Below are 26,368 nucleotides of genomic sequence, written 5' to 3'. Positions count from 1 at the left end.
TGTTTATTTATTTGAGAGAGAGAGCACAAGTGGGGTGAAGGGCAGAAGGAGAAGAAGACTTGCTGCTGAGCAGGGCGCCTGATGTGGGACTCGATCCCAGGAGTCCAGGATCATGACCTGAGCCAAAGGCAGACGCCCAACTGACTGAGCCACCCAGGTGCCTGGTAAGGAGGTATTCTTGTTTACTAAGCCAGAAGTCCTGAGAACCCCACATTTTAGGGACTTTACAGAGGCTTCCTCATGTCAGGATGATCAACTCAGACTTCTGTCCTTTTCCCCTCTCTGGAGGGTGAGGCTTAAAATTCCAAGCGTCTGGTGATGAGCCCCCACTGAGGGTCCCATTAAGAATCAACCCATTACAACAAAAGATGTTCCTGTCACCTAGGAAATTCCAACGGATTTAGGAGATCTGTGTAAGATACTCCAAATACTCACACTCTAACCACGAGTTCCTTCCTAAGCTCCAGAAACCACCAATCTGTTCTTCATCCTGTGATTTTGTCCTTTCTTGTCCTACATGCCCTGGAGACAAGGGCTTTCTTCACTCAAAATAATACCCTTTACATCTATCCAAGTTGTTTGTGCTACTAGTTCATTCCTTTCTATTGTTGAATAGACATACCATAGGTATTCCTCCCGGCTTTATTGAGATATAATTAGCATACAACTTTTTGTAAGCTTAAGGTGTACAACATGATGACTTAATATATGTATATATCCACATACCACAATTTAACCATCCACCTACTGTAGGACATTTTGGTTGTATCCAGCTTGGGGACATAACAAAAAAAGCTGCTATGAACTAGGAACAGATGCCATAGGACAAAGTCAGCCTTTGTCATCACTTCTGGTGCCAGGTTCAACTACACAAATAGGCAGAGGGTATCAACCCTCAGGCTAAGGTCAATGGCTTTCTCATTCATTCATTCAGCAAACACTTATGACTCACTACATCATCTAGACACTGACTGAGCATGTTAGGGAACACCCAGATAAATCTGAGGGCAATTCTTTGAGGAATTTGTAATCTAGGAGAACTAAGACAAGAAAGTAAATCTCCCAGTATAATGCAGAGCAGAAAGTGCTATACTCCATAGAGGACACTCTGGGAATCCTGAAGAAGGAGATGCTTGCTGAAATAAATTATTTTAAGTCCAAATTATACTTTATTTAACCTCAGCCACAAGTTGTAAGTTCTGCAAGGAAATGCTCTCTCTCAGCCTCTTCAATTTTGATCCTTTCAGACTTAGAACTAGATATTAAGCTAAGTGGCATGTAACTTGTTTGGAGACAATTTCCTTGTCAGGTCTAATACTCTCTAAGAAACCTGCTTTGGAGAGCAAGGAAACTGTGCTCTTACTGTTTTCCTTTCCATCTTTGTGCCTCCACTAAAACTGACTCGGAAAGAATGCCATTTTAAAATTTCATCTGTAGGGGCGCCTGGGTGGCTCAGTGGGTTAAACCTCTGCCTTTGGCTCTGGTCATGATCTCACAGTCCTGGAATTGAGCCCCGCGGGCTCTCTGCTCAGCAGGGAGCCTACTTCCCTGCTCTCTCTGCCTGCCTCTCTGCCTACTTGTGATCTCTCTGTCAAATAAATAAATAAAATCTTAAAAAAGAAAAGTCTTTAAAAAAATAAAATAAAATTTCATCTGTAATAATTAGGGGGAAAACACCCCCTCATGAAAAAAAAATAGTGAGTAAACAAAAACACCATCTAATCTGATGTCATAATTTCCATCTCACATGCAAATTTGTAACTTCCCCCTTTTCCCCAGTTTAGGTCTGATCGGGGCTCTGAAACACAGCTGGGAAGAGGGGACGTAATCTGCTCTCACCTCTCTTTCGTCTACTTCCTCTCCATATGGCTGCTTTCAACTACACAAAACCATGAGATAAAGGGGCGAGAAGCTATTTTAACTTAGTGCTGTCTGCAAATCTTTCTTGGCTGTCCAACAGAGTTGTCTCCTCCAACATGGGAGATGTCCAAACAAAAGCTATTCTTTTCTCTCCTAGAATGCTGTGGTGGTTAACTTTATGTGTCCACTGTGCGTGGAAATTTGGTCAAACATTATTCTAGACGTTTCTGTGAAGGTTTTTTTGGGATGAGATGAACATTTAAATCTGTGAACTCTGAATAAAGCTGATTACCTTCCACAGCATGGGGAGGACCCATTCAACCAGTTGAAGGCTTTAATAAAACAAAGACTGACATCCTCTGAGCAAGAAGGAATTCCGCCAGCTGACTGCCTTTGGACTCCTCCCTGAGTCTTCAGCCTACTGGCCTACCTCATCTAAGTTTGGATATGTCAAGTCTCCACAATCATTTGTGAGCCAATTTCTTAAGACAAATTTCTCTCTCTGCATACACATATCCTGTTGTTTCTGTTTCTTTGGAGAATCCTAACTAATACAGATGCTTTTGCCAGTTTTTCAGAGACCTTCACTGAGAATCTTCACCATGCCCCATTATGACCCTAAGTACCACTGCAGGGGTCCTATTTCTAGTAGGTTTCTGCTGAGGACCCTTTTGCCACCAAACAGCCCTGTTAGGCAAGGTTGTTAGGACTAATGCTGCAATCCTCCAACTAGGCCAGAGGGGACAGAAACCCTGTCCTTCCACGTAGGGACGTGCAGCCCTTTCTCCTCACTCTACCATCCAGACAGCCTCAGTGTCTGGTCATCAGACTTCTTCAGACACTACTTGGGCACAGGTTTTATGCACCCAGGCCCTTGGGGACACACTGGCAAGTTCTGTCCCATGTTGGCTCCAAAGCAGGGTGGGGAGGCTCACTTGACCTAAACTTTATTTATTTATTTTTTTAAAGATTTTATTTATTTATTTGACAGAGAGAAATCACAAGTAGACAGAGAGGCAGGCAGAGAGAGAGAGAGAGAGAGAGAGAGAGAGAGAAGCAGGCTCCCTTCCGAGCAGAGAGCCCGATGTGGGACTCGATCCCAGGACCCTGAGATCATGACCTGAGCTGAAGGCAGCAGCTTAACCCACTGACCCGCCCAGGCGCCCCTGACCTAAACTTTAGAAATGACTTTAAGACTTCTCAAGGTCACCAGCCAGACAGCATGTGGGAAAGGTTTCCCAGGTGGTGTGGTGACGGCCACATTGAAAAGGCGACTGTCTACTGTGAAGGTGATTTCTCTGCATATAACAAAGGAACCAGTTCAGTTTGGCAGTGAAAACGTGAGCTTTGGAGTCAGGTGGATCTAGCCTGACCTCACCTATCAGTGAGCAATAGGTGAGGCATGAAAAAAACCAGCGAAAACAGCACCTCTGATACTGGCTGGTTGGGTTGTAAATTAGAGGCTAAAACGTTTGCAAGGTTCGCAGGCACCCAGTAGGTACTTCATTCGCGGACAGCCACTGCACTAAAACTAGACCAAGAACAGAAGGAAACGCGTTCCGGTGCACCAGCGGGCACTGAGCGGGAATGCTGCACCGCGGGTTCAGCAGCTCCACCCGCTCCCTAAGCCCAGCGGAGGAGTACCGCCGCAGCGGCAGCGAATCACGCGGCGGCCTTTAGATGGGGGCGGGACTTCCTATCTCAGGGGCGCGCGCGTGCGTGAATGCGAGCCCCGCCCCGGAACTGCGGTCGACGCTGCAGCTGAGGGATTTCGGAGGAGGTGTGCGCGGCGGTTGGCCGGCGTGTGAGGGGGCCGTGACGGCGTCTCCATGCGGTGAGTACGGGAGCCGGAGCGGGGCTGGGGCCGGCCCCCGGGGCTGGCGTGGTGGGCCTGTGCAGGACATGGGCCTCAGTTCTCCGGTCCAGAGAGGACGGCTGGGGGTCCCTGCTGTGGGCGTCCAGGCCCGGTGGCGTCGGCCTCTCAGCGTCGAGCGCCCGTTAAGCCCCAGGCGAGGCGCGGCTCTGGGTCTCTCGCCCCCGGTGTCTGACCACCCGCGCCGCCGTGGAAGCGCGTGGTTTGCGGTCGTGGAGCCGGGGCCGGGGGTGAAGCCTCTTTGCGCGCTGACGTGCAGAGCCGGTGAGGCGCCATGCCCAGCGGGTTCTGAAGTGCGTCACCTTTTCGCGTCGGTGTAACGACCCTCTGGGACAGATACCTTCATCATCCCCATTTACAGGCGAGGAGACAGGGGTTCACAGGCTCAGACGCCCGCCACGGACGCGGAGCCGGTCCGCATTTGAACAACCACGTATTACTTTGGGGCTTCCCTCCGGGACCTGTTATGTTCCTTAGTCTTTCTGGAAAGGGAGACCGCGGATGGAGTGCCAGTCAAACGTCTCTGTTGAAATGTGTGTTAAATCGCTCAAAATGTGACAAAAAAGCTGGATGGGCCAAGGCCAGCATGGTGAAATAGGCGTTTGCCTTCTTGGGTCAAGGCTTGAGCCCTTGCAATAAAGCTGGCCCCCTAACCCCCACCCCCAAACCAAAAAGAAAAAACAACAGCAGCAACACCCCTTCGCATTCTTAATTCGGCCTTCAAAATGACTTGGGAATGGCGAGCTTCATGCTCCATGCTTTACATAATTTTATTTCTTTGCATAAAACATTTTGTGCCTTAGATATTATTGGGACCCTTTCCCTTATTTAAAGGATGAGAGCACTGCGGTTCAGGGTGGATTAAACACTACTGTCCAGTGACACCCAAGCAGTAAGTGTTGGGTCTGGAATCCCAACCAGATCTAGCTCATGTGTCTGTGCCCCTCCATGCCCTGTGTACCCTCTGTTCCAGGCCAAGCAGCCTACTCTGTTGGTATATTTCCTCTCTTTGATCTTCAGGGTCTCTGTGTCCTCACCTCTTTGCAGGGCAGGATACTATAGGCTGCTTAGAAAATATTTGTTGACTCAGACCCCTGTGCGCTTCAGTTGCCAACCTAATGGAATGCTTCTCTCCTTTTCTTTTCAGCAACCATGAAGTTGCAGGAGACAAAATCAAAGCCAAAGGCACCAAGCTTTGGCAGATTTCAGACAAAGGGAATCAAAGTTGTGGGAAAATGGAAGCAGGTGGAGATTGACCCAAATATGTTTGCAGAGGGACAGATGGATGACTTGGTGTGCTTTGAGGAACTGACGGATTACCAGTTGGTCTCCCCTGCCAAGAATTCCTCCAGCCTCTTCTCAAAGGAGGAGCCCAAGAAGAGAAAGGCACAAAGTGTTTCAGGAAAGGAAGAAGGAGAGTCCAGCTCCTCAAAGAAAAGGATGAAGTTGAAGAAGAATAAAGACATGGAAACTGAAGGAATCAGTGCCCAGGAAGAGTTTGAAGTCAAAGATGCTGAACCAGAGCCTCAGGGAGATGGCACAGTTTGTCCTAATCCACAGGTAGAGGAGATGGTATCAGAAAGCTCAGCCCAGTCTGTTCCAAAAAAGAAAAAAAAGAAAGGGAAAAAAAAATTGGAGCCTTCCCAGGGTACTACTCCAAAAGTGCCCAAGAAAGCAAAGACATGGGTGCCTGAAATGCATGACCAGAAGGCAGATGTAACAGCATGGAAAGATCTATTTGTACCCAAGCCAGTTCTCCGAGCACTCAGCTTTCTAGGCTTCTCTGCACCCACACCAATCCAAGCTCTCACCTTGGCACCTGCCATCCGTGACAAACTGGACATCCTTGGGGCTGCTGAGACAGGTAAGAGCGTCCTTAGCTGGCCAGGGTAAGATTGCTTTTGGGTTGACCTTGTGGCTGCTAACAGGTTGGATGGCTTGGGAAGAGGGGAATTTGGGAACCAAACCACAAATGCATTGTTGAATGAAGGTGTTTAGAAGTCATCCAACTCTTGAGTTGAGATCTGCTACTTTATGATTGGTACCCTGGACAGGTCGCTTTATCTCACTGACACCCATAGGTGCTGTTATAAAATGAAGATAACACTAGTGCCTACTACTGTTTTTCCCCTTTCTTTATGGATTAAATGTAAATGCTACAGAAAAGTTTACACAGTACATTGCAAGTGATTTGCAAATGGTAGTTTTTTCCTGTTCTTGAGCCTTCCTAAATGACTCAGAGGGGTAAAGTAGGACTAAGATTAACCCTCTAAAGAGGTACATCTTCACTAATTCTCAAGAGTTGTCCAAAGATAAAAGGGCTGCTTTGGGAATTGCTGTGTTTATCATTACTGGAAGGGTTTGAGTGTGTGGTAGGTAACCATTGGGTGGATTTTGTAGGAAGATGTTGGCCTGAGGTGACTGTTGGTACTAGGCATTATTTAAAGTTCTCTCATTCCCTGGGCCATCTTAAGACTTTGTGAAATAATGCCAGGTTGATTTGACCTCAGTAATTTAAGTTACTGATTGGAGGGAGGAGCTTGTACTGCCTTGTACTAAAATCCAACTAGACCAGCAGTAACCGATAGAAATATGTATATAATGTGAGCCATGTAGGGATTTTAAATTTTCTAGGAGCCATATTTTAAAAAGGTAAGAATAGGTAAAAGTTAATTTTAACGCTGTATTTAATCAGTTTATAAAAATTTCAATATTTAATTAAAATTATTGAGATATTTTACATTCTTATTTTTATACTAAGTTTTCAAAATCTGACATGTATTTTGAATTTGCAGCACATCAATTTAGAGTAACCACATTTGAAGTGCTTGATAGCCATCCATACATGGCTAGTGACTGTTAGATTATATGAGATAGAAGTAGACGATCTAGACACTGTGTGCCTTGGGTTTCTAGAAAGGGTGATCAGGAAAATACAGGTGAGATCCTGTAGAAGAATCACGTAGATGGAAGAGTAAGGAAGCCTCGGGAGTGGAAGTAATAGTAAGTTAGAACATTTTCTTCGCATTTAAAATCTGTCATGCACTGTATTAAGTACATCATATTGATGAACTCCGTCCTCAAAATCACTCTGAAATAGGTTGCATTTATTATTATCATCTTACTCATGAGGAAACACAGCCTCACAGACGATAGTATCCCTAAAACAGCAGCTGGAAAGTGGTAGTGCCTGGATTCTAGACTAGGTCTGTGTGCTGTTAAGCATTCTGCTACATTGCTTTGGTTTGTGCAGAGGCCTGGAAGTGGGTTTCTGGAAACAGAGCCAAGGTTGTATGAGCCACTGTGGCTAGAACCTCACATTTGGATTCATACCACTGCTCCTTTCAGGCTATCCCAGTGGAATGCTGTGAATCTGCAGGTCCAAGACTCACAAAGACTTTTGGGTCCGTGGACAAGCTGCCACTCCCATACAGATAATGAATATTTCCATCAGCCCCAAAAGATGCTTTGAGTCCCTTTTGAAGCCTCTCTTGGGTCCTGCTCCTTGTTCATCCACAAGGCAACCTCTGATATGCTTTCTATTACTTTGAATTAATTTTCATTTTCCAGCATTTTATATAACGGAATCATACACTAGGTAGGTACTTTTGAGAGGGGTTGGGTGTTTGGCTCTTTGACCCAGCATGCTTTGAGATTTAACCATGTTACTGCAAGTACCAATAGTTCATTCCTTTTTATTGATAGTTAATATGCTAGTGTATAGATATAATACAGTTTGTTTATTCATCTGTTGATGGATATTTTTGTTCTGTATAGTTTTTGGCTATACAGATAAAACTGTTCATAGGAACAGCTGCTGGCTCTGTTGATTAAGCCTCTAACTCTTGATTTTAGCTCAGGTCATAATCTCTGTGTCCTGAGATTTATCCTCCTGTCAGACTCTGCACTCAGCATGGAGTCTGCTTAAGATTCTCTCTCCCTTGGGGCACCTAGGTGGCTCAGTTGGTTGAGGGATCTGCCTTTGGCTCAAGTCATGATCCTGGGGTTCTGGGATCGAGCCCCACATTGGCTCCTTGCTTAGCAGAGGGCCTGCTTCTCCTGCTCCCTCTGCCGCTCCCCCTGCTTGTTCTCCCTCTCTGTCAAATAAATAAATAAATAGAATATTTAAAAAAAAAAAAAAGGCTTCTCTCTCCCTTTACTTCTCCCTCCCGTGCCTGTGCACAGTGTTGCCCAGGAGCTCTTTGTCTCTCTCCCTCCCTCTCTCCACCAATCTTCCCCTCCCACACTGTCTCCTCCCAAATAAATAAATAGATAAAATTTAAAAACAAAAAGTACTGTAAATATTGTTGTGTTAGTCTTTGTATGGGTATATGCCTCAGTTTCTTTTGGGTAAAAATACCTGTGGAATAGCTAAGTCTTAAGGTAAATGTAATTTTTTAGGAGTTTCCTAAAGTGATTATAGCATTTTACATACCCACCCAGTTAGAGTTTGAATGGGTCTCTGTCCCTGCTGATACTTGGTATGTTCAGTCTTCATTTTATTTTACTTATTTATTTGTTTGTTTATTTTTTATTTTTTTATTCATATATTTGACAGACCGAGATCCTAAGTAGGCAGAGAGGCAGGCAGGGGGAGGGGGTGGGGGGAGGGAAGCAGGCTCCCTGCTGAGCAGAGAGCCCTATGCTGGGCTCCATCCCAGGACCCTGGGATCATGACCTGAGCTGAAGGCAGAGGCTTTAACCCACTGAGCATCCAGGCGCCCCTTCAGTTTTATTTTAGACTTTTAAACTTTTAGCATGGTTTCCTTGTGGTTTTAATTGATATCTCCCTAATGACTCATTGAGCATCTTTTCAAGTGCCTATTTCTGTATTATTTGGTGGTGTCTTTTCAGTCCTCTTGCCCATTTTTTAATTGGGTTGTTGTTTTCCTATTACTAAATTCATTATATATTCTAGGTATACCCCCTTTATCAGATACATGGTTTATGATTTTTTTCCTCCCAGTCTGTGGCTTGTCTTTTCATTTTCTTTACAGTCTTTCAAAAGATCAGAAGTTCTTTATTTTGATGAAGTTCAAATTATCACAGTCCTTTGTGCAGGTGTGCTTATCTACAAATCCTTTGCCTAGCCCAAGATCACAAAGATTTTCTCCATTGTTTTCTTCTAGAAGTGTTACTAGTTTTAGGTTGTATGTTTCAGTCTTTGATCTTTATTGGGCTTACTTTTGTTTACAGTGAGAAGTGTGGATCAAGAGTTCCTTTTTATTCCCCTGCATACAGACATCCAGCACTGTTTGTTAAAAAAAACAAAAACAAAAACACAAAACTATCCTTTCTCCACTGAATTGCTTTTGCATCTTTTTTGAAAATCAGTGACTATATAGGTGTGGTTCTTTTTCTGGAGTCTTTTTTTTTTCCCTCTTTGATCTACTTGTCTTTTTACATCAAAACTTCACTGTCTTGGATATTGCAGCTTTATTTATTTAGTTTTTTAAAGATTTTATTTATTTATTTGACAGACAAAGATCACAAGTAGGAAGAGAGGCAGGCAGAGAGAGAGAGGAGGAAGCAGACTCCCCGCTGAGCAGAGAGCCCGATGTGGGGCTCGATCCTAGGACCCTGGGATCATGACCCAAGCCGAAGACAGAGGCTTAACCCGGTGAGCCACCCAGGCGTCAATATTGCAGCTTTAGAATAAATTTAAAATCAGGTAGAGTAAGTCGTCTTTGTTCTTTATAAAGTTATTTTGTGCCTGGGTGGCTCAGTGTAGGTTAAGCCTCTGCTTTCAGCTCAGGTCATAATCTCAGTGTCCTAGGGTCAAGTCCCGCATCGGGCTCTCTACTCCGCGGGGAGCCTGCTCCCTTCCTCTCTCTCTCTGCCTGCCTCTCTGCCTACTTGTGATCTCTCTCTGTTAAATAAATAAAATCTTTGGGGGGAAAAAAGTTATTTTGGCTATTCTAGGTCATTTATGTTTTCATTTGAATTTTGGCTATAGGTCCTTTATGCTTCCATTTGAATTTTAAAATCAAGTTGTCCATTTCTATAAAAAGCCAGATAGTATTTGGATTGAGACTTCTTTGATTATAAAGCAAACTGAGGACAGATGACATCTGGATAATACAGAATCTTCCCATGATTGTAGTATATCTCCCTTTTTTTAGATCTTTAATTTTTTTAGCAGTGTTTTGTAGTTTATACTGTATACACATTTGTTATTAGATTTATCCTTAAATATTTCATATTTTTGATGCTACTGTAAATGGCAACTTAAAGTTTTCTATTTCAGATTGTTGTTAAATAAAAATAAATAGAAATATGAAGACTTGTATATTGACTTTGCGGCCTGCAACTTGGTACCATCAAGTCATTTTTTTTGCTTGTTTGTTCTAAGATTTTTATTCATTTATTTTAGAGAGAGAGAGAAAGAGTGCAAACGGGGAGGGGCAGAGGGAGAGAGAATTCCAGGCCCACTCTCCACTGAGCGTAGAGCCCGACACAGGTCTTGATCTCACAGCCCTGAAATCATGACCCACACCAAAATCGAGAGTCAGATGCTTAACTGACTGAACCATCCATATGCCCCCCCATCCCCCACACACTCCCATGAAGTAGTTTCTTAAAGATTGTATCAGGTTTTATATAGTTATCATCCAGTCCACATGCTTTTTGTTTATTTTTATCTTATTGCAGTAAAACCGCCAATACAATTTTGAAGTGGTAGAGTGGACACCATTATTTTGTTCCTGATCTTTGGGGGACAATACTCCATTTTTCATCGTTAAGTATGATGTTAGATGTAGGTTTTTCATAGTTGGGCCTTTATCAGATTGAGGAAATTCTCTTCAGTTCCTAGTTTGCTGAACATTTTTATCAGAAATGGTGGTTTCTGAAATGCTTTTTATGCATTTATTAAGGGTTTTCATTTAGCATCTGTTGATTATGGTGAATTACACTGATTCTGAAATACTAAACTAAACTTACAATCCTGGGATAAACCAAATTTGGTTACAGTGCTATTATTCCATTTATATATTGGATTTGATTTATTAAAGTTTTGTTGATAATTTTTGAATTTCTATTTATGGGATAGTGGTTTGTAGTTTTCTAGTAATGTCTTTGGTTTTTCGAATGAGAGTAATGCAGGCCTTGGAATGACTTTGAAGTATTCTCTTCAGTTTTCTGAAAGAGTTTGTATAGGATTGGTATTTTTTTTCTTCCTTAAATATTTGGTAGATTTCATCTGTGCTTGGATACACTTTGCTTTATAGGGTGGGTTTTAACTTAGAGATTTAATTGCTTCAGTGTATTAGAAGTATTTGTGTCACTTATTTTTTCTTGAGTGATAGGTTACTTTGCAGTTCCATAAGATTTTATTCTATGTGTTTTGAAGCTCTGTTATATTTAGGTATATAAATGTTTAGGACTGTTACATTCTCTAAATGAATTTATTCCTTTAATTATGAAATGGCCTTCTTTATCCCCAAAGTACTCTTTTTTCTAAAATCTTCTCAATCTGATACTAATGTATCTTTTTTAGCTTTCTTTTGATTAATATTAGCATGGTATGTTTTGCATACTTATTTTTTTTAAGATTATTTTTAAGTAATTTTTACACCCAGTGTGGGGCTCAAATTTACAACCCCAAGATCAAAAGTCACATGCTCTATCAACTGAGCCAGCTAGATGCCCCTCATACTTGTACTTTTAACTTATTCATGTCATTGCATTTTAGGTGGGTTTCTTGGAGCTTCTCAGTTGGTGAACCCATCCTTATGCTGGGATGGTGGTATACCCCCAGTTCCACAGGGACAGAAGCCTTTGGAACCCTTCCAAACCTTGCCTTATGTACCTCTTCATCTGGCTTTCCATCTGAATCCTTTATCATATACTTTATTTTAAACAGATTTGTAAGGGGGAAAAATGGCATTCTTGTAGAGAGCATGTGTTGGGTCTTGGTATTTAATCATTGTGACAGTCTGTCTTTTATTTGTTGAGGTCATATACATTTAATGTGGTTATTGATAATGGTTAAGTTGTAATCTGTTATTTTGTTATTTGCTATACTCTTTCTCCTTTTAACTTTTTTTAGACTGATTATTTTTTGTGATGGCATTTTATATCCTTTATTGATCTTATTAGTTGTAACTGTTGTTACATTTATATACCTAAATCTTTTTTAGTGGTTGTTTTTGGGTTCATAGTATATATCTTTAATGTGATATCTTCGAGTAATAATATATTGTTTTTATATAGTACAAGAATCTTACAAGACTGTATTTCCTTTTCTCCTTTACATTGTGCTTTTTGTTTTACACTTTATATGTGTTAGAAACCCAAAATACGGGCGCCTGGGTGTCTCAGTGGGTTAAGCCGCTGCCTTCGGCTCAGGTCATGATCTCAGGGTCCTGGGATCGAGTCCTGCATCGGGCTCTCTGCTCAGCTGCTCAGCAGGGAGCCTGCTTCCCTCTCTCTCTCTCTACCTGCCTCTCCATCTACTTGTGATCTCTCTCTGTCAAATAAATAAATAAAATCTTTAAAAAAAAAAAAAAAAGAAAGAAACCCAAAATACACATTTGACAAAGTACAGCATCCTCTCTTGGTTAAAACTCTTAATAGTTTAGGGATAGAGGGCACATACCTCAATATCATAAAAGCCATCTATGAAAAACCCACAGCAGATATCATCCTCAATGGGAAAAAACTGAGAGCTTTTCCCCTGGGGTCAGGAACACCGCAGGGATGTCCACTGTCATCCCTGCTATTCATCATAGCACCAGAAGTCCTAGGCTCAGCAGTCAGACAAAAAGAAATAAAAGGCATCCAAATCAGCAAAGAAGAAGTCAAGCTCTCACTCTTTGCAGGTGATACGATACTTTATGTGGAAAACCCAAAGACTTTGTCCCAAAACTGCTAGAACTCCTATAGGAATTCAGTCAAGTGTCAGGATATAAAATCAGCATTTCTATACACCAACAGCAAGACAGAAGAAAGAGAAATTAAGGAGTCGATCCCATTTACAGTTGCACCCAGAACTGTAAGATACCTAGGAATAAATCTAACCAAAGAGGCAAAGAATCTCTACTCAGAAAACTATACAATACTTATGAAAGAAATGGAGGAAGACACAGAGAAATGGAAAAACATTCCATGTTCATGAACTGGATGAACAAATATTGTGAAAATCTACAACAAATGTTGTGAAAATCTAGAGCAATCTACACATTTAATGCAATCTCTATCAAAATACCATCAGCATTTTTTCACAGAAACGGAACAAATAATCCTAAAATTTGTGTGGAACTAGAAAAGACCCTGAATAGCCAGAGGAATGTTGAAAAAGAAAAGCAAAGCTGGTAACATCACAGTTTCGGACTTCAAGCTCCATTAAAAAGCTGTAATCATCAAAACAGTATGGCACTGGCACAAAAACAGACACATAGATCAATGGAACAGAATAGAGAGCCCAGAAATGGACCCTCAACTCTATGGTCAGCTAATCTTCGACAAAGCAGGAAGGAATGTCCTATGGTAAAAAGAGTCTCTTTAACAAATGGTGTTGGGAAACTTGGACAGCCACATGCAGAAGAATGAAACTGGACCATTTCCTTATAGCACATATAGAAATAGACTCAAAATGGACAAAAGACCTCAGTGTGAGACAGGAATCCATCAAAATCCTTGAGAATACAAGCAGCAACCCCTTCGACTTCAGTAATAGCAACTTCTTCCTAGACACATTGCCAAAGGCAAGGGAAGCAAAGACAAAATGAACTGGGACTTCATCAAGATAAAAAACTTAAACAGCAAAGGAAACAGAAAACCAAAAGGCAACTGACAGAATGGAAGAAGATATTTGCAAGTGACATATCAGATAAAGGTCTAGTATCCAAAATCTGTAAAGAATTTATGATAATCAATACCAAAAAAAAAAAAATCCAATCAAGAAATGGGCAGAATGGGAAGCCTGGGTGGGTCAGTCATTAAGTATCTGCCTTCAGGTCAGGTCATGATCCCAGGGTCCTGGAATTGAGGCCCTCATCAGGCTCCCTGCTCAGCTGGAGGCCAGCTTCTCCCTATCCCACTCCCCTTGCTTGGGTTCCCCCTCTCACTCTCTCTCTGTCCAATAAAAAAATCTTTTTTAAAAAAGTGGGCAGAAGACACGAACAGACATTTCTGCAAAGAAGACATCCATATGACCAACAGACACTTGAAAAAGTCCTCAACATCACTCAGTATCAGGAAAAATCAAAACCACAGGGATATACCACCTCACAGCAGTCAGAATGACTAAAATCAAGATGTCAGGAAACGACAGATGTTGGTGGGGATGTGGAGAAAGGGGAACCTCCTACACTGTTGGTGGGAATGCACACTGGTGCAGCCATTCTGGAAGCAGTATGGAGGTTCCTCAAAAAGTTGTAAACAGAGCTACCCTATGACCCAGCAATTGCACTACTGGGTATTTACCCCAAAGATAGGTAGTGTTCCAAAGGGGCATCTGCACTGCAGTGTTTATAGCAGCAATGTCCACAATAACCAAACTATGGAAAGAGCCTAGGTGTCCATCAACAGATGAATAGATAAAGAAGATGTGGTGTATATATTCAGTGGACTATTACGCAGCCATCAAAAAACAGGTATCTTGCCATTTGTAATGATGTGGATGGAACTAGAGGGTGTTATGCTAATCAAAATAAGTCAATCAGAGAAGACGGTTACTATATGACCTTACTAATATGTGGAATTTGGGAAGGCAGAGGACCATAGGGGAAGAGAGGAAAAAATGAAGCAAGATGAAACCAGAGAGGGAGACAAACCACAAGAGACTCAATCTCAGAATACAAACTGAGGATTGCTGGAGAGGAGATGGGCAGGAAGGATAAAGAGGCTGGGTGATGGACATTGGAGAGGGTATGTGCTATGGTGACTGCTGTGAATTTTTAAGACTGATGAATCACAGAGCTGTACCCCTGAAACAGATAATACAGTGTATATTAATAATAAGTTTTTAAAAATCCAAAATACATTTTTATGTTTAATAATTTTTAGTTTAAACTTAAATAATATGATTTAAGAAAAATCTTTCATATTTACCCATGTTACCATGACTGTTTCTGGTAGTCTTTATTTGTGCAGATCCACAATTTCATCCGGTAGCATCTTTTGTATGGAAGACTCCTTTAGTACTTCTTGTAGTTCAGGTTTGCTGATGGATAAATTATTCAGCTTTTGGGTGCTTAAATGTCTTTATTTTGCATTTGTTTTGAAAGGAATTTTTGCTAAGTAGACAGTTGAAGGTTGTCTTTTTTTTTTTCAGGTCTTCAAATGAAGATGTAGTAATGTCTTCTAGCTTTGATGGTTTTTGATAAAAAGTACTGTTTTATCTAAAGTGTTAAGGGTCTGTTTTGCTCTCTTTTTTTCTTATGCTTATTTTTTTGTGGGCTTTTTTTTTTTTAACTGAGATCTCATTTTCCTTTGAAGATTATTTGTGAGAACTCTCTTCTTAATAGGTTTTAAAAAAAGAAGTTTTTATTTGAGAGCGAGCAAGAGATCAAATTGGGGAAGAAGCAGGGGGAGAGGGAGAGAGAGGATCCCTTCAGTGGACCCTGTGCTGACTTGGGGCTCAATCCCATGAAACCAGGCCAAAACCAAGAGTCAAGAAGCTCAACGGACTGAGCCACCCAGGTGCCCTTTGTGAGAATTCTTTGAGGTTTCTTCCTCCAGAGATCACTAATTTGCTTTTGTTGAGGACGTAACTTTGGAACTACTATAAATTCTCGACTTGAATTGTTTTGTTTGTTTGTATTAACTACCCAGAAGATGTGAATTTGGACTTCATATACATTCAAAGATCAGTTTGAAAATGTTCAAGCATAGATAAAATTGTGCTAATTTTAGGTTTTCTCAAAAACTAAGAAAATTATCCTCTACTCCCATCTTGTCCACCTAGGAAATTAGAGATTTCCGATCCCTATACTAATGTGGTAGTGTATGTTACAGCAATGACAAAAAACACAAAACTTGTCTATTTCTAGAGTTTCAGTGCTTGGATTTTGTGTGTAGTTTATATTGGTGATATCAGGCCTCAGTGCTTGTCTGCTAGACTTTTTCTCAAGCTCTTAATTATAGATACCCGCTGTTTGCAGTGCTGTCGGGAAGCCTCTGCTGAGTGTAGGAGCTTTGGGTTGTTTGGGGTAGCACTCGGCTATATTCTTTATATTCTTTACCCAGAATAAGGGCCCCTTATTCTGGGTAAAGAAAGAAGCCCAAACAGAAAGTATGTGTATTTATTGATTCACACTGTTTTTGTTTTCTGTTTTACTTCTAAGGAAGTGGAAAAACTCTTGCCTTTGCCATTCCAATGATCCATGCAGTGCTCCAGTGGCAGATGAAGAAGAAGCCTACTTCAGCTCCAAGTGACACAGGAGCAGTACCTGGTGAGACTAGAACTGAGGCGACAACAGAGTCTGGAGTTCCGCCTGATGAGATTGGAGTTAAGGGCGAAGTCCTGCCCAGTGAAGCTGGAGTGAAGGCTACAGCACCACCCAGCAAGGTCAAGTCCGGAGCTGCTGTCCCTGACCAGGTGCTGCCCTTCTGTGATGGTGATGCTGGTGAAGGACCTTCTTCTCTGGTGAGGGAGAAGGCCATCCCCAAACAGGATGAAGACAAAGAGGAAAAGCTTGATGAAGAGGAGACTGGAAGGTTGAAGCAAGAGTTGGATGGCAAAATTGCCACCTGTAAAGCACATCCAAAGCGCCCTCTGCTTGGGCTGGTTCTGACTCCCACTAGAGAGCTTGCTGTCCAGGTCAAGCAACATATTGATGCTGTGGCCAAGTTTACAGGTGAGGTTTAATTCCATTTAATAAATACTTCTGAGAGGATCTTAGAATCTGGGGTGGCAAAGGTGAATAAGCTATGGCTCCTGCCCTCTAGGGGAAATCTTTCTCACCTGCCAGAGAATTAAGCCTTACAGAAAATTGTTTGAGTTAACACTTTCTCAGTTCTCCCAAGGATGGCACATAGCTTATGCCACTTGAGATGCATAAGAAGTTAGTTTATTGGATATGATGGATGCTTAAGGCAGGGGTTGGCAAAGTACTTCTTTTTGTAAATAAAGTGTAGCCTCACCCATTTGTTAATAACATAGTGTCTGTGGCTGCTTTTGCACTACCAAGGTAGAATGAAGTAAAGTTAGTAGTGACAGATTTAGCTCACAAGGCCAAAATGCTTATATTGACCTTTAAGAAAGTGTATGCCAACCTCTGCCTTGGGGTACTAGAACTTACTCTCTCAGGGAATTCCTTTCGGGAAGGGCTGCACAGTGAGAATTTTATCTTTATAATAAAAGCAACAGTTACTTACCAAGCTTCTGCTATATGCCAGGCGCTTTGCTAAGCACTTTGCTGACATGATCCTGTGTTTTCTTTCCACATTGGATACCTTGAGAATCTGTTCTCCATCAGAGAACAGAACAGACAGTTGGCATTAGAGGAGGTTCATCTTAATTCTCATTCAAGGGGATGGGCAGGGCTTTCTAGGGAGGTGTTGTCACAGCTGCAGAGTGAGCTTATTCCCAGCACTGTGGTGCAGTATTGCTTAGTTTTCCTGGAACTTTGGGTAAATATGCCTGGGTTCAAATCCAGCTCTTCTATTGTTGATAAAGGGGAAGGATTAAGAAGAAATGAGGTTGGGGAAGTAGGCAAGGCCCAGATCTAGGAGTAGCGCAGAGAATCAGGCTAGGCCCACTTTTTAGCCTTCTACTCTTCCCCGCCCCCACAAAGGGGAACTGTCCTGGTGATTGATTGCCTTTGCCAATCTGGGGGCGCCTGTCCTAGTTGTGGCAGAAAATACACAGCCAAACTGGATAACAGGGTCTTTTATATTCTGTGTGTTGTAGGAATTAAAACTGCTATTTTGGTTGGTGGAATGTCAGCGCAGAAACAGCAGAGGATGCTAAACCGCCAGCCGGAGATTGTGGTTGCCACTCCGGGCCGGCTGTGGGAACTAATTAAAGAAAAGCACCCTCATTTGAGCAACCTTAGGCAGCTCAGGTAAGTGACAGTACTTCCCCTTTCCCTTTCACTCCCTTCTCTGTTGTGGGCCTGAGGTAGCACCATAGCGTACGCACTACCTTCTCCTGTCACTAAGTGCCATGGTGTGGTACCAGCTGGACTTTGGCCTCTAGAAAGCTGGGCATGAGGGGATGGAGTCCCTCCTGGTGGTGATGTGTGTATGTCTTTGTGTGTTGGGGGTGAAGCTGGTAGTTGAGTGTGCTGTGGAAATGACTCCTCAGGTTATGTGGGTCTCTCTGCATCTGCAGGTGTCTGGTGGTCGATGAGGCTGATCGGATGGTTGAGAAAGGCCACTTTGCTGAGCTCTCTCAGCTGCTAGAGATGCTCAGTGACTCCCAGTACAACCCAAAGAGACAGACGCTTATTTTTTCTGCCACACTGACCCTGGTACATCAAGCTCCTGCTCGAATCCTTCATAAGAAGCATATAAAGAAAATTGACAAAACTGCCAAACTTGACCTCCTCGTGCAGAAGATTGGCATGAGGGGCAAGCCCAAAGTCATTGACCTGACCAGAAATGAGGCCACAGTGGAGACACTGACAGAGACCAAGATTCATTGTGAAACGGATGAGAAAGACTTATATCTGTATTACTTCCTGATGCAGTATCCAGGCCGCACCTTAGTGTTCGCCAACAGTATCTCCTGTATCAAACGCCTCTCTGGGCTCCTCAAAGTCCTGGATATCATGCCACTGACCCTACATGCCTGCATGCACCAGAAGCAGAGGCTCAGAAACCTGGAGCAGTTTGCCCGTCTGGAAGAGTAAGTCAGGCCTGTACCCAGAGCCCAGTTTCTAGTCATTAGATCAAGGTTGCCAGGATGGGGAGATGATGGGAAGCTGCCTTCTGACATGGAGGTCTTATCAGTAGATGGTAGCCCTTTTTTGCACATCATGAGCAGGCTTACTCTTATCTGATGCATTTGGTTGCTGATAATGCCCAACAGAAACTCTCTTATTAATGAGTAACGGTGACAATAATACATGTTAACAATAGAGTAAGTATCATGTTGACATTTTAGATACGTTATCACGTTCATTCAGTTCTAGCATCTTTGAGAGGAAACAGAATAGATTTATTGTTAAGAACACAGACTGGAACCAGACTGCTTGAGATTAAGACCTTGGCTGTGCCACTGTCTTAACACAAATTACGTCAGTGTGTTCCATTTTTCTCATAATTAGTGTAATAGAATGATAGTAGAAGCTAATTGAGAGGGTTAGTTAGGAAGAGTAAGGGAATTTATACATATAAAGCATTTAGAACAAATGTTTAGCCCACAGTAGGTACTTGCTAAATGTTTTAATACTATGTAGCATATATTGTCATCATTTTCATTTCATAAGAGTAAGATCTAGAAAAGCTAATCAGCTTGCCCAAGATTTCTTAGCCTGAAAATGTCAGAGCACCCTCGGCCTCAGACCGATCAGACCCAGAGCTCTTGCTTTGTCCTGCTATGCTGCCACTGTGCATCTCCTTTTGGGCGCAATGATGCTCACCAGTGTGCATATTGTCAGGATATGGAAAAATTGAGGTCAAATGTAGATTGACTTTTGCCCTGTGTTTTGTCAGGTTACAGAGTGATTAATTTCTAGAACAAATGTCTGGTTTACCTCCCTTGGAATATTGCTAGGTAGAAGTTAGTGGTTTATATGGTGTCTAAATGGTGGTGTTTGTCTAATTGGATGGGGGACCCCAAATGTGGGGCAACAATCTGGTAGAAGCCAAGGTGCTGGCATTGAAAGAATTCACCTGAGGCAGAACAAAGGAGATGGAAGTTTATTGACTATACCACAAGGGAGTGGGCAAGCAGGACAGCAGAGGAGAGGCTTTCTGCAGTGAGGCAGTGGATGGGGCTCTTTCTAAAGGGGGAAGATGAGGAATTATGGCCATGTACGGAATTCTCCCTTTCTTGGTAACTGCCTAGTTGTAAGTAGCCTATTGGTCAGTTAGGGCCTGTGGGTATTTTGAGGTGGGTCCCCTGATGGGTCTGTCTGTATTCAGCCAGGTGGTAGCTGTGGGCCCTTTCTTTCTACATTCCATTCCTCAAGCCTGTTTGCCTGCAAATGGCCTCTACATTTTATTCAATCAGGAGATGGGAAACTATGGCCCATGGGCTAAATCAAGTAGTTTTATTGGAAGACAGCAAGACCCATTTATGTATTGTCTGTGGCTACTTTTGCAGTAGCAGAGTTGAGTAGTTTCAACAGAAACTTACCACCTTCAAAGCCCAAAATAATTTATGGTCTGGCCCTTTATAAAAAAAGTTACTGCTTTTGACTTCGAGCAGTAGTTGAATATTTTAAAAACTTGCATTTGCATCATTCTTCAGCCCGACCTCAGAAATATAGGGAGCAGGGATTCTGAAGAGCCCAGAATCTCAAGTTTTGAAGACACAGATCAGGTGCTTTTGACTTTTCTTGAACTACACATACATTAAGAAATTTATGAGTGTTTACTGGAAACCAGGAACCGTTGTAGGTAATAGAACAGTGAGTAATGCAAAGTCCTTGCTGTTACAGGGTTTACGTTCCAGTGGAGGGAGATCATAAATTGAAAAGCAAGTAATGTAGTTTGTCAAGTGGTGCTGAGTGCTGAGGAGTGAAGTTGTGCAGGGAGTTGTGCAAAAGCGGGGTCAGGGAGGTTTCCCTGAGAGGCAGGGGTTACAGCAGAGTGTGGACAAAGCAAGGAAACATGAATGTCTGAGGAAGCCTTGTAGGGCCTCTGGTGTAGCAAGTGCAGAAGCTTAGAGGCCAGAGCATATTTGACAAATTGGAAAGAAAGCGAGGATGTCTGTGTGACTGGAGGGAAGTGAGTAGGAGGGTGATAGAAAATGAGGTCACTGACGTAGAATATGTATGACCTCATTTAATTTACTGGCGGTGGTCTTTTATTACTGGCAGAGGGTGGCTGGTTGACTGTGGCCAGTGAGACCCAGCTTTGGATCCTGGCTCCACAAGTGAATAGACATGTTTGTGCCTTGGGAAGTTAATTTCTCTGAGCCTCAGTTGCTTCATCTGGCATACTCAAGAGGTGGTAAGAATCTGATTAATGATAGCTATTAGTTATTATTAATGAACTTCGTCTCTCTACCACAGTTGTGTCCTCCTGGCAACAGATGTCGCAGCTCGGGGCCTGGATATTCCTAAAGTCCAGCATGTCATCCATTACCAGGTAGGGGCATTAGGGAATTTGTTGCATCGAATGGGGGATTTTTCAAGCAAATGTTTGGGTAGGGAGGAGTGGGAGGGAGAAGAATTATTAGTCCCAAGGCCTCATGCCGCAGAGTACCACTGGCATCTGGTTTCTTATCATCTCTGGTTTCAGTGTCATTGTAAACTGGGAGTGATGATGCTGCCTAACCCTTGGGGTTACTGTGAGAATTAAATGAGCTCCTACTGATGAAACCCCTAGCACAGTGTTAAATATTCAGTAAGATATGGTTATTCTGACATTATTAATTCATTTCTAATCCCTCACGCTTTAAAAATCTTTCAGGGTGTAAGGGCGCCGCCCGGGCAGCTCAGTCAGTTGGGCATCCAATTCTTGGTTTTGGCTCAGGTCATGATCTTATGGGTCATGAGGTCAAGCCAGTGTGGGGCCCTGAGCTCAGTGGGGAGTCTGCTTGAGGATTCTCTCCCTCTACCCCATCCCCCAAGCACACTCTCTCTGTCTCTCCAATAAATAAATCTTCAAAAAAATCTTCCAGGGTACCAGTTCAGTTAGCAAATCTTTCTTCCTCCTTTTTGGGGAAGAGGCTGGACCAGTCTTCGTGGGAGATATCCACATGAACAAAATACAGTCTTAGCCCCTGAGAAGTATCAGCCCAACTAAAGGAGATGAGATGACCACAGCCATCATTTAAGGCAGAAGATATTAGAAAGTTGCAAAATATAATGGGAGAGAGTGGTAACTTCGAGTTTGGGAAGTTGGAAAGGGCTTTCTAAAAGATGCTTTGCATTTAAGGATGGGGAGGATCTGGGCATGTAGAGGTGGAAGGGAAGGAGGAGGGCATGTGGAAGTGGGAAGTTGGCTGCAGTGGGGGATTATGTGATGAGAAGAAAGTGAAAAATGGCCAATAGACCGCATTTCTAGCACCATTTTGAACAGTTAAGTGCTTAGAGCTGCGTTGGAAGTGGTTGTGTTCACCTAGGCTCAGTGGAAAAGACTGCTCTTGGTTGGCACGTGCCGCGGGTACAGGGGAGGGAGGGATTGTCGCACCCGTGCCACACCCGTGCATAATATATCCAGCATATCTTAGAGTAGAAGCAGTGGAGCCTAAGGGTTAGCGTGGTCTTTGCAGCTGGACTGCTTCAGGTCAGATCTTGGCTCCGCTATTTAATTCCTCAACCTAGGGGGAATTGCTTAACATCTCTTGTATGTCAGTTTCCTTGTCCATAATGTGGATAATCATGAAAGCACTTCGTGTTACTATTTGGGAGGAAAAAGTGCATGTAGAGTGCTTGGAATTGCCTGGCCCATTGTAATCACTCAGTAAATGTTCATTGTAATTACCATGCTCAGTCATTCATGTTGAGTTAATGAAGAATCAGTGGAGTTGCTTTAGTTAGAGTGGGAATTACGGTCAGAGCTTTGACTCACGAAAATTGGAGTGGCAGCTTCGGGCTGGGTCAAGCAGAATGGGAAAGACTAGAGATGAAATAAGTGATTGTCACTGTTCTGCTGAACAGTGTTCTTCGGACACCTGAAACTAGGGCAGAGGGCACGGGAGGGCAGACGCTGCACAGTGAATGGGCTGAAGAATTAGGACTGAGGGAAAAGGGCTGGATCTGTCCACAGTGTTAGAGAGGTTTCTAGCTGCCTAACTCGGGGAAGCTGGTCCTGAGGGGAAGAATACTGTTTGGTGATAACCGTGCATTGATGTCCTGGTTACTCTGGCAGGTCCCGCGCACCTCGGAGATCTATGTCCACCGAAGTGGTCGAACGGCTCGTGCCACTAATGAAGGCCTCAGCCTGATGCTGATTGGGCCTGAGGATGTGATCAACTTTAAGAAGATTTACAAAACCCTCAAGAAAGATGAGGACATCCCACTGTTTCCTGTGCAGACTAAGTACATGGACGCAGTCAAGGTAAAAAGAAAAGTTAAAAATCTAGTACTCATGAGGGAAGGGATCATGCTGTGCCTTCAGACCTGCTGTGAGGCTCTGGCAGTAGGACCCTTGGAAATTAAGGGTTCTGCCAACAGCTGAATAGGGAGATTTGTTTTTTAAAAAAGTGGTTGGGGAGGGAGAAAAACAAAATGGAGGGAATGGGGGCACTGTAGGTGGGAGAAGGGAGACAGGTGAGTGGTCAGAAACACAAGGAGTTTCCTCTTGAGCCCTTTCTTCACTGCCTACCCGTGGAGCCTCCACTACCACCATCTCCCTCCACTGGACAAGGACATTGTGGCTGCCTGGACATCAGTGGTTGTAGGGAAGTAAGGTCAGCTTGTCTGCTGAGGCAGATACTAAAGCTTTGTCACATCCCTGAAGCAAATGGCAGTAATTCTACCGTTGTGGTTTTGTTTTAACTCAGCATTCAGTGGAGTAGCTGCTGCTGACTATGGGCCACCGTGTGTCAGGTACCAAAGCCAGGTGGGTTTTCCTCCAGAGAGGTCCACTGGCTTGTGAGGGAGGCTGAGCCCATGCTGAATTTCAGGTACAAACAGAGCACCATGGGACTGGTGGAGATTATGCTTATATTGGTAGGAGGCAAGGTTTCCTCCAAGCCTCCTGCATATGGAGAGGTGGAAAGGAGATGGAATTCCAGGAAATGAGGGAGCAAAAGCATGGAACAGGTCAAGGACTCCTGGCTCCTCTGACTTAAAAGGAGTATTCGCCATGCGGGAAAATATGATGAAGAGAGGAGCTTGGAAGGATGGAGAGGACAGAGAATTCCCATTAGTAAGGAGTGTTGGGAGGTACTCTTCGCTTGTCATGGCTCCTTTCCCCACACTACAGTATCTCATCCATTTTACCCGTGTTTCCATTCATTGCGGTCTGACCCCAGCACCCTTGAGCAGGAGAGTTGAAATGTTTTTGGCAAGGACAACATGGAAGGAGAAGGAAGGTGGTTCTGTGAGTTTGTGGTCCCTGTGATCAGTCACAGTGTGGCTCTAACTTGGGGCTGTTGGGGTGTGTCAGGGTCCTAGCTCGGCTATGCTAACTATCTGGTGTCTAGGGAAGAGTTCTCTTTGGACACCTGTAAATTGGCGTCCAACCGAGGTGGGCTTCCCACAGGTGGGGCTCTTCGGGTTTATCATTTGGAAAGCTGGCTCTTGTGATTTCGTTTGTATACACTCATGTAATGGTTGCTCTCACTGCTTTTATTCTGAGGCCTGAGCGCTGTCAAATGAATACTCTATTCCCTTCCCCCAGGAACGAATCCATTTAGCTCGACAGATTGAGAAGGCCGAATATCGGAACTTCCAGGCTTGTCTGCACAACTCTTGGATTGAACAGGCAGCAGCCGCCCTTGAGATTGAGCTGGAAGAAGAGATGTATAAGGGTGAGTGGGCTGGATTCCGGGACTTGAAGAATACATTCAGCATTTTTCATTTTTTTTTTCCTTCAACTTTTATCCTATTGGAACTTCGCCAGTTCCATAGGTCCTGTTAAAATCAGCAGGATGCCTTTTCCTTTGTGACAGGCCTTACTCTCAGATGACCCTACCATCTTTGACTTTGTTGCCTCTGTCTTATTTGTCAGGAGCTTCAGCTGCTTCCCTCATGTGGAAAGGTAGTGACATCAGGGGTAGGCTGTGCGGCCAGTGCTGGTCCATCCACTTAACTGGCTGTGTGACGAGGTCGAGCTCCTTAATCTCGCTTTTATACCTAGGCTGTCATATATAAGATGCAGGTCATAATGTTCCTGCCTCATGGGGTTATTGCAAAAGATGGCTTGAATTGATGTATATAAAGTGCCTTAATCAGTACCTGGCAAATGGAAGGATTTGATACATTTTAAGTTATTATTTATGATCATTATTGTTTCTACTACACCAGTCATCATCTCATCTGACTTCTATGGTCTCATGACATGAACAGAGCAGGAATTATCATTCTTTTACATATGGAAACTTTGAGGTTCATGGAAGAGAAGCTGTTTGTGCAGGGAAATAGCTCCATTACCAGGCCTTTACTGAAGCCCGACTCTGAACCTGGGCAAGAGCCTAGGGATTCAGGGATGAATCTCTGTGGTCCCTGCTCGAGGAAGGCTCTTGAATCTAAAAAGTGGTGGAATCAGATCTTAAACTGATAACCAAAGTAGATCCGGTATTCTTTCCATCCCACAGTTGGGCAGCCCACCTGAGGTGTTGGCATCTCAGTGCCAAAGCCAACAAATTCAGAAGCTGACAAGTGTCTGCTTAGTATGGAAGCTGGGAACCAGACCAGTGGGCGTGGTGACGATGAGCTGTTCCCCCTGATAACTCAAGCTTGGGGCTTGAGCTCTGCTCCCTGAGGACTGGTTGGCTTGGGGCCCTTTGGCTGTGCCCACCTCTACAGGTGCAGTCACAGTGCTGGTGGGGAGGGGTAGGAGAGCTGGGCTCCCAGACGGTGTTCACAGTCTCCCGGGGTCTTTGTACCTGTCGAGTCACCATACCCCGACTAGCAAGTAGCAGTTGGGTGGGTCATAGGAAGAAAACTGATCTTCCAGTCAGGAGCCTTGGATTCTAATCTGTTTGACAGCAACTAACTAACTAACAGCTAGTTAGTTAGCTCTGTGACCGTCAGCAAGTGCCCTCGAGTAAAATGGGAGGTCATTCCTGTGTTAGAGGCTTTTTTTTTGAGGAATGAAGGATATAATGGCCCTGAGTATCCCTCCCCAGCTATGTTAGAAGTTAGCCAATACTAGCTTCTCTAGAGAACTTTTGAACCTTGATTCCTCAAGAGTTCCTGAACATTTTCCATCGCAAGTATCCATCAAGGGAAACAAAAAGTTTCCACAAATTATAGCAAATATGGTCTGTTCTATATTGTGTCTTAAGGAAGAAAAACTGACCAACAAGAAGAGCGTAGGAGACAAAAGCAGATGAAGGTCCTGAAGAAGGAGCTGCGCCATTTACTCTCCCAGCCCTTGTTCAAAGAGGACCTGAAAACGAAGTATCCAACTCAGTCTGGCAAGCTGCCCACACTCATGGCTACCCCAAGAAATGGTGAGTCTGCTTTGAGCTGCCTCGCCAAACAGAAGAAGAAGAAGAAGAAGAAGCCGCCGCCAAAAGAGCAGCAGCAGGAACAACCTCAGCCAAGTACAAGTGCAGATTAACTAGATTAACTGCCCTCCAGGTCCGTCTGTTAGTGACGGCACATTGTTTCTCTTCTCTGGTTTTGTGGATAATCTTCCCACTTTGCCTTTCATGCCACTGTCAACCCCGGTTACAAAAACCCTCTTCCGTACCAGCCCCCATTGCAAGAGAGCCCTCATGCACATTTGTGTCTTGGAGAAAGAATTCTGTGCAGCAGCTTATATCTTTCTGTATTCCAGTGTGTATAGGCTTCTTGTATGTTCAGCTTGTTTTTGTTAATTAAAAATAGTCAGAACCAGTGTGTTATCCAGAGTTTTTAGCCAGATATAGCTGTCCTATCCTCTGGTGGCAGGTTG

The 26,368-nt window shown here is 43.5% G+C and overlaps 1 protein-coding gene across 3 annotated transcripts in view; it reads left to right on the top strand.

Moving 5' to 3' along the window:
- The window catches only part of DDX24 (DEAD-box helicase 24), a 33,506-nt gene extending 7,196 nt beyond the window's left edge, over nucleotides 1-26,310 (top strand). For 2 of the 3 annotated variants that reach the window (XM_059182986.1, XM_059182985.1), the window contains exons 2-9: nucleotides 4,881-5,597; nucleotides 16,024-16,536; nucleotides 17,592-17,745; nucleotides 18,015-18,530; nucleotides 20,866-20,941; nucleotides 22,670-22,858; nucleotides 24,146-24,275; nucleotides 25,755-26,310. In XM_059182986.1, the coding sequence (XP_059038969.1) occupies nucleotides 4,886-5,597; nucleotides 16,024-16,536; nucleotides 17,592-17,745; nucleotides 18,015-18,530; nucleotides 20,866-20,941; nucleotides 22,670-22,858; nucleotides 24,146-24,275; nucleotides 25,755-26,032 (2,568 nt within the window). In that variant the 5' untranslated portion in view covers nucleotides 4,881-4,885 and the 3' untranslated portion in view covers nucleotides 26,033-26,310. Of the gene's footprint in view, nucleotides 1-2,886; nucleotides 3,695-4,880; nucleotides 5,598-16,023; nucleotides 16,537-17,591; nucleotides 17,746-18,014; nucleotides 18,531-20,865; nucleotides 20,942-22,669; nucleotides 22,859-24,145; nucleotides 24,276-25,754 lie in introns of those variants that run through there. The other variant, XM_059182984.1, reaches the window with a different exon arrangement.
- The last annotated feature ends 58 nt before the right edge of the window (nucleotides 26,311-26,368 follow it).

This window comes from Mustela lutreola, chromosome 7 (assembly GCF_030435805.1).
Source record: "Mustela lutreola isolate mMusLut2 chromosome 7, mMusLut2.pri, whole genome shotgun sequence".
NCBI classification, from domain to species: Eukaryota; Metazoa; Chordata; class Mammalia; order Carnivora; family Mustelidae; genus Mustela; species Mustela lutreola.
This window is presented reverse-complemented; position numbering and strand designations above follow the sequence as displayed.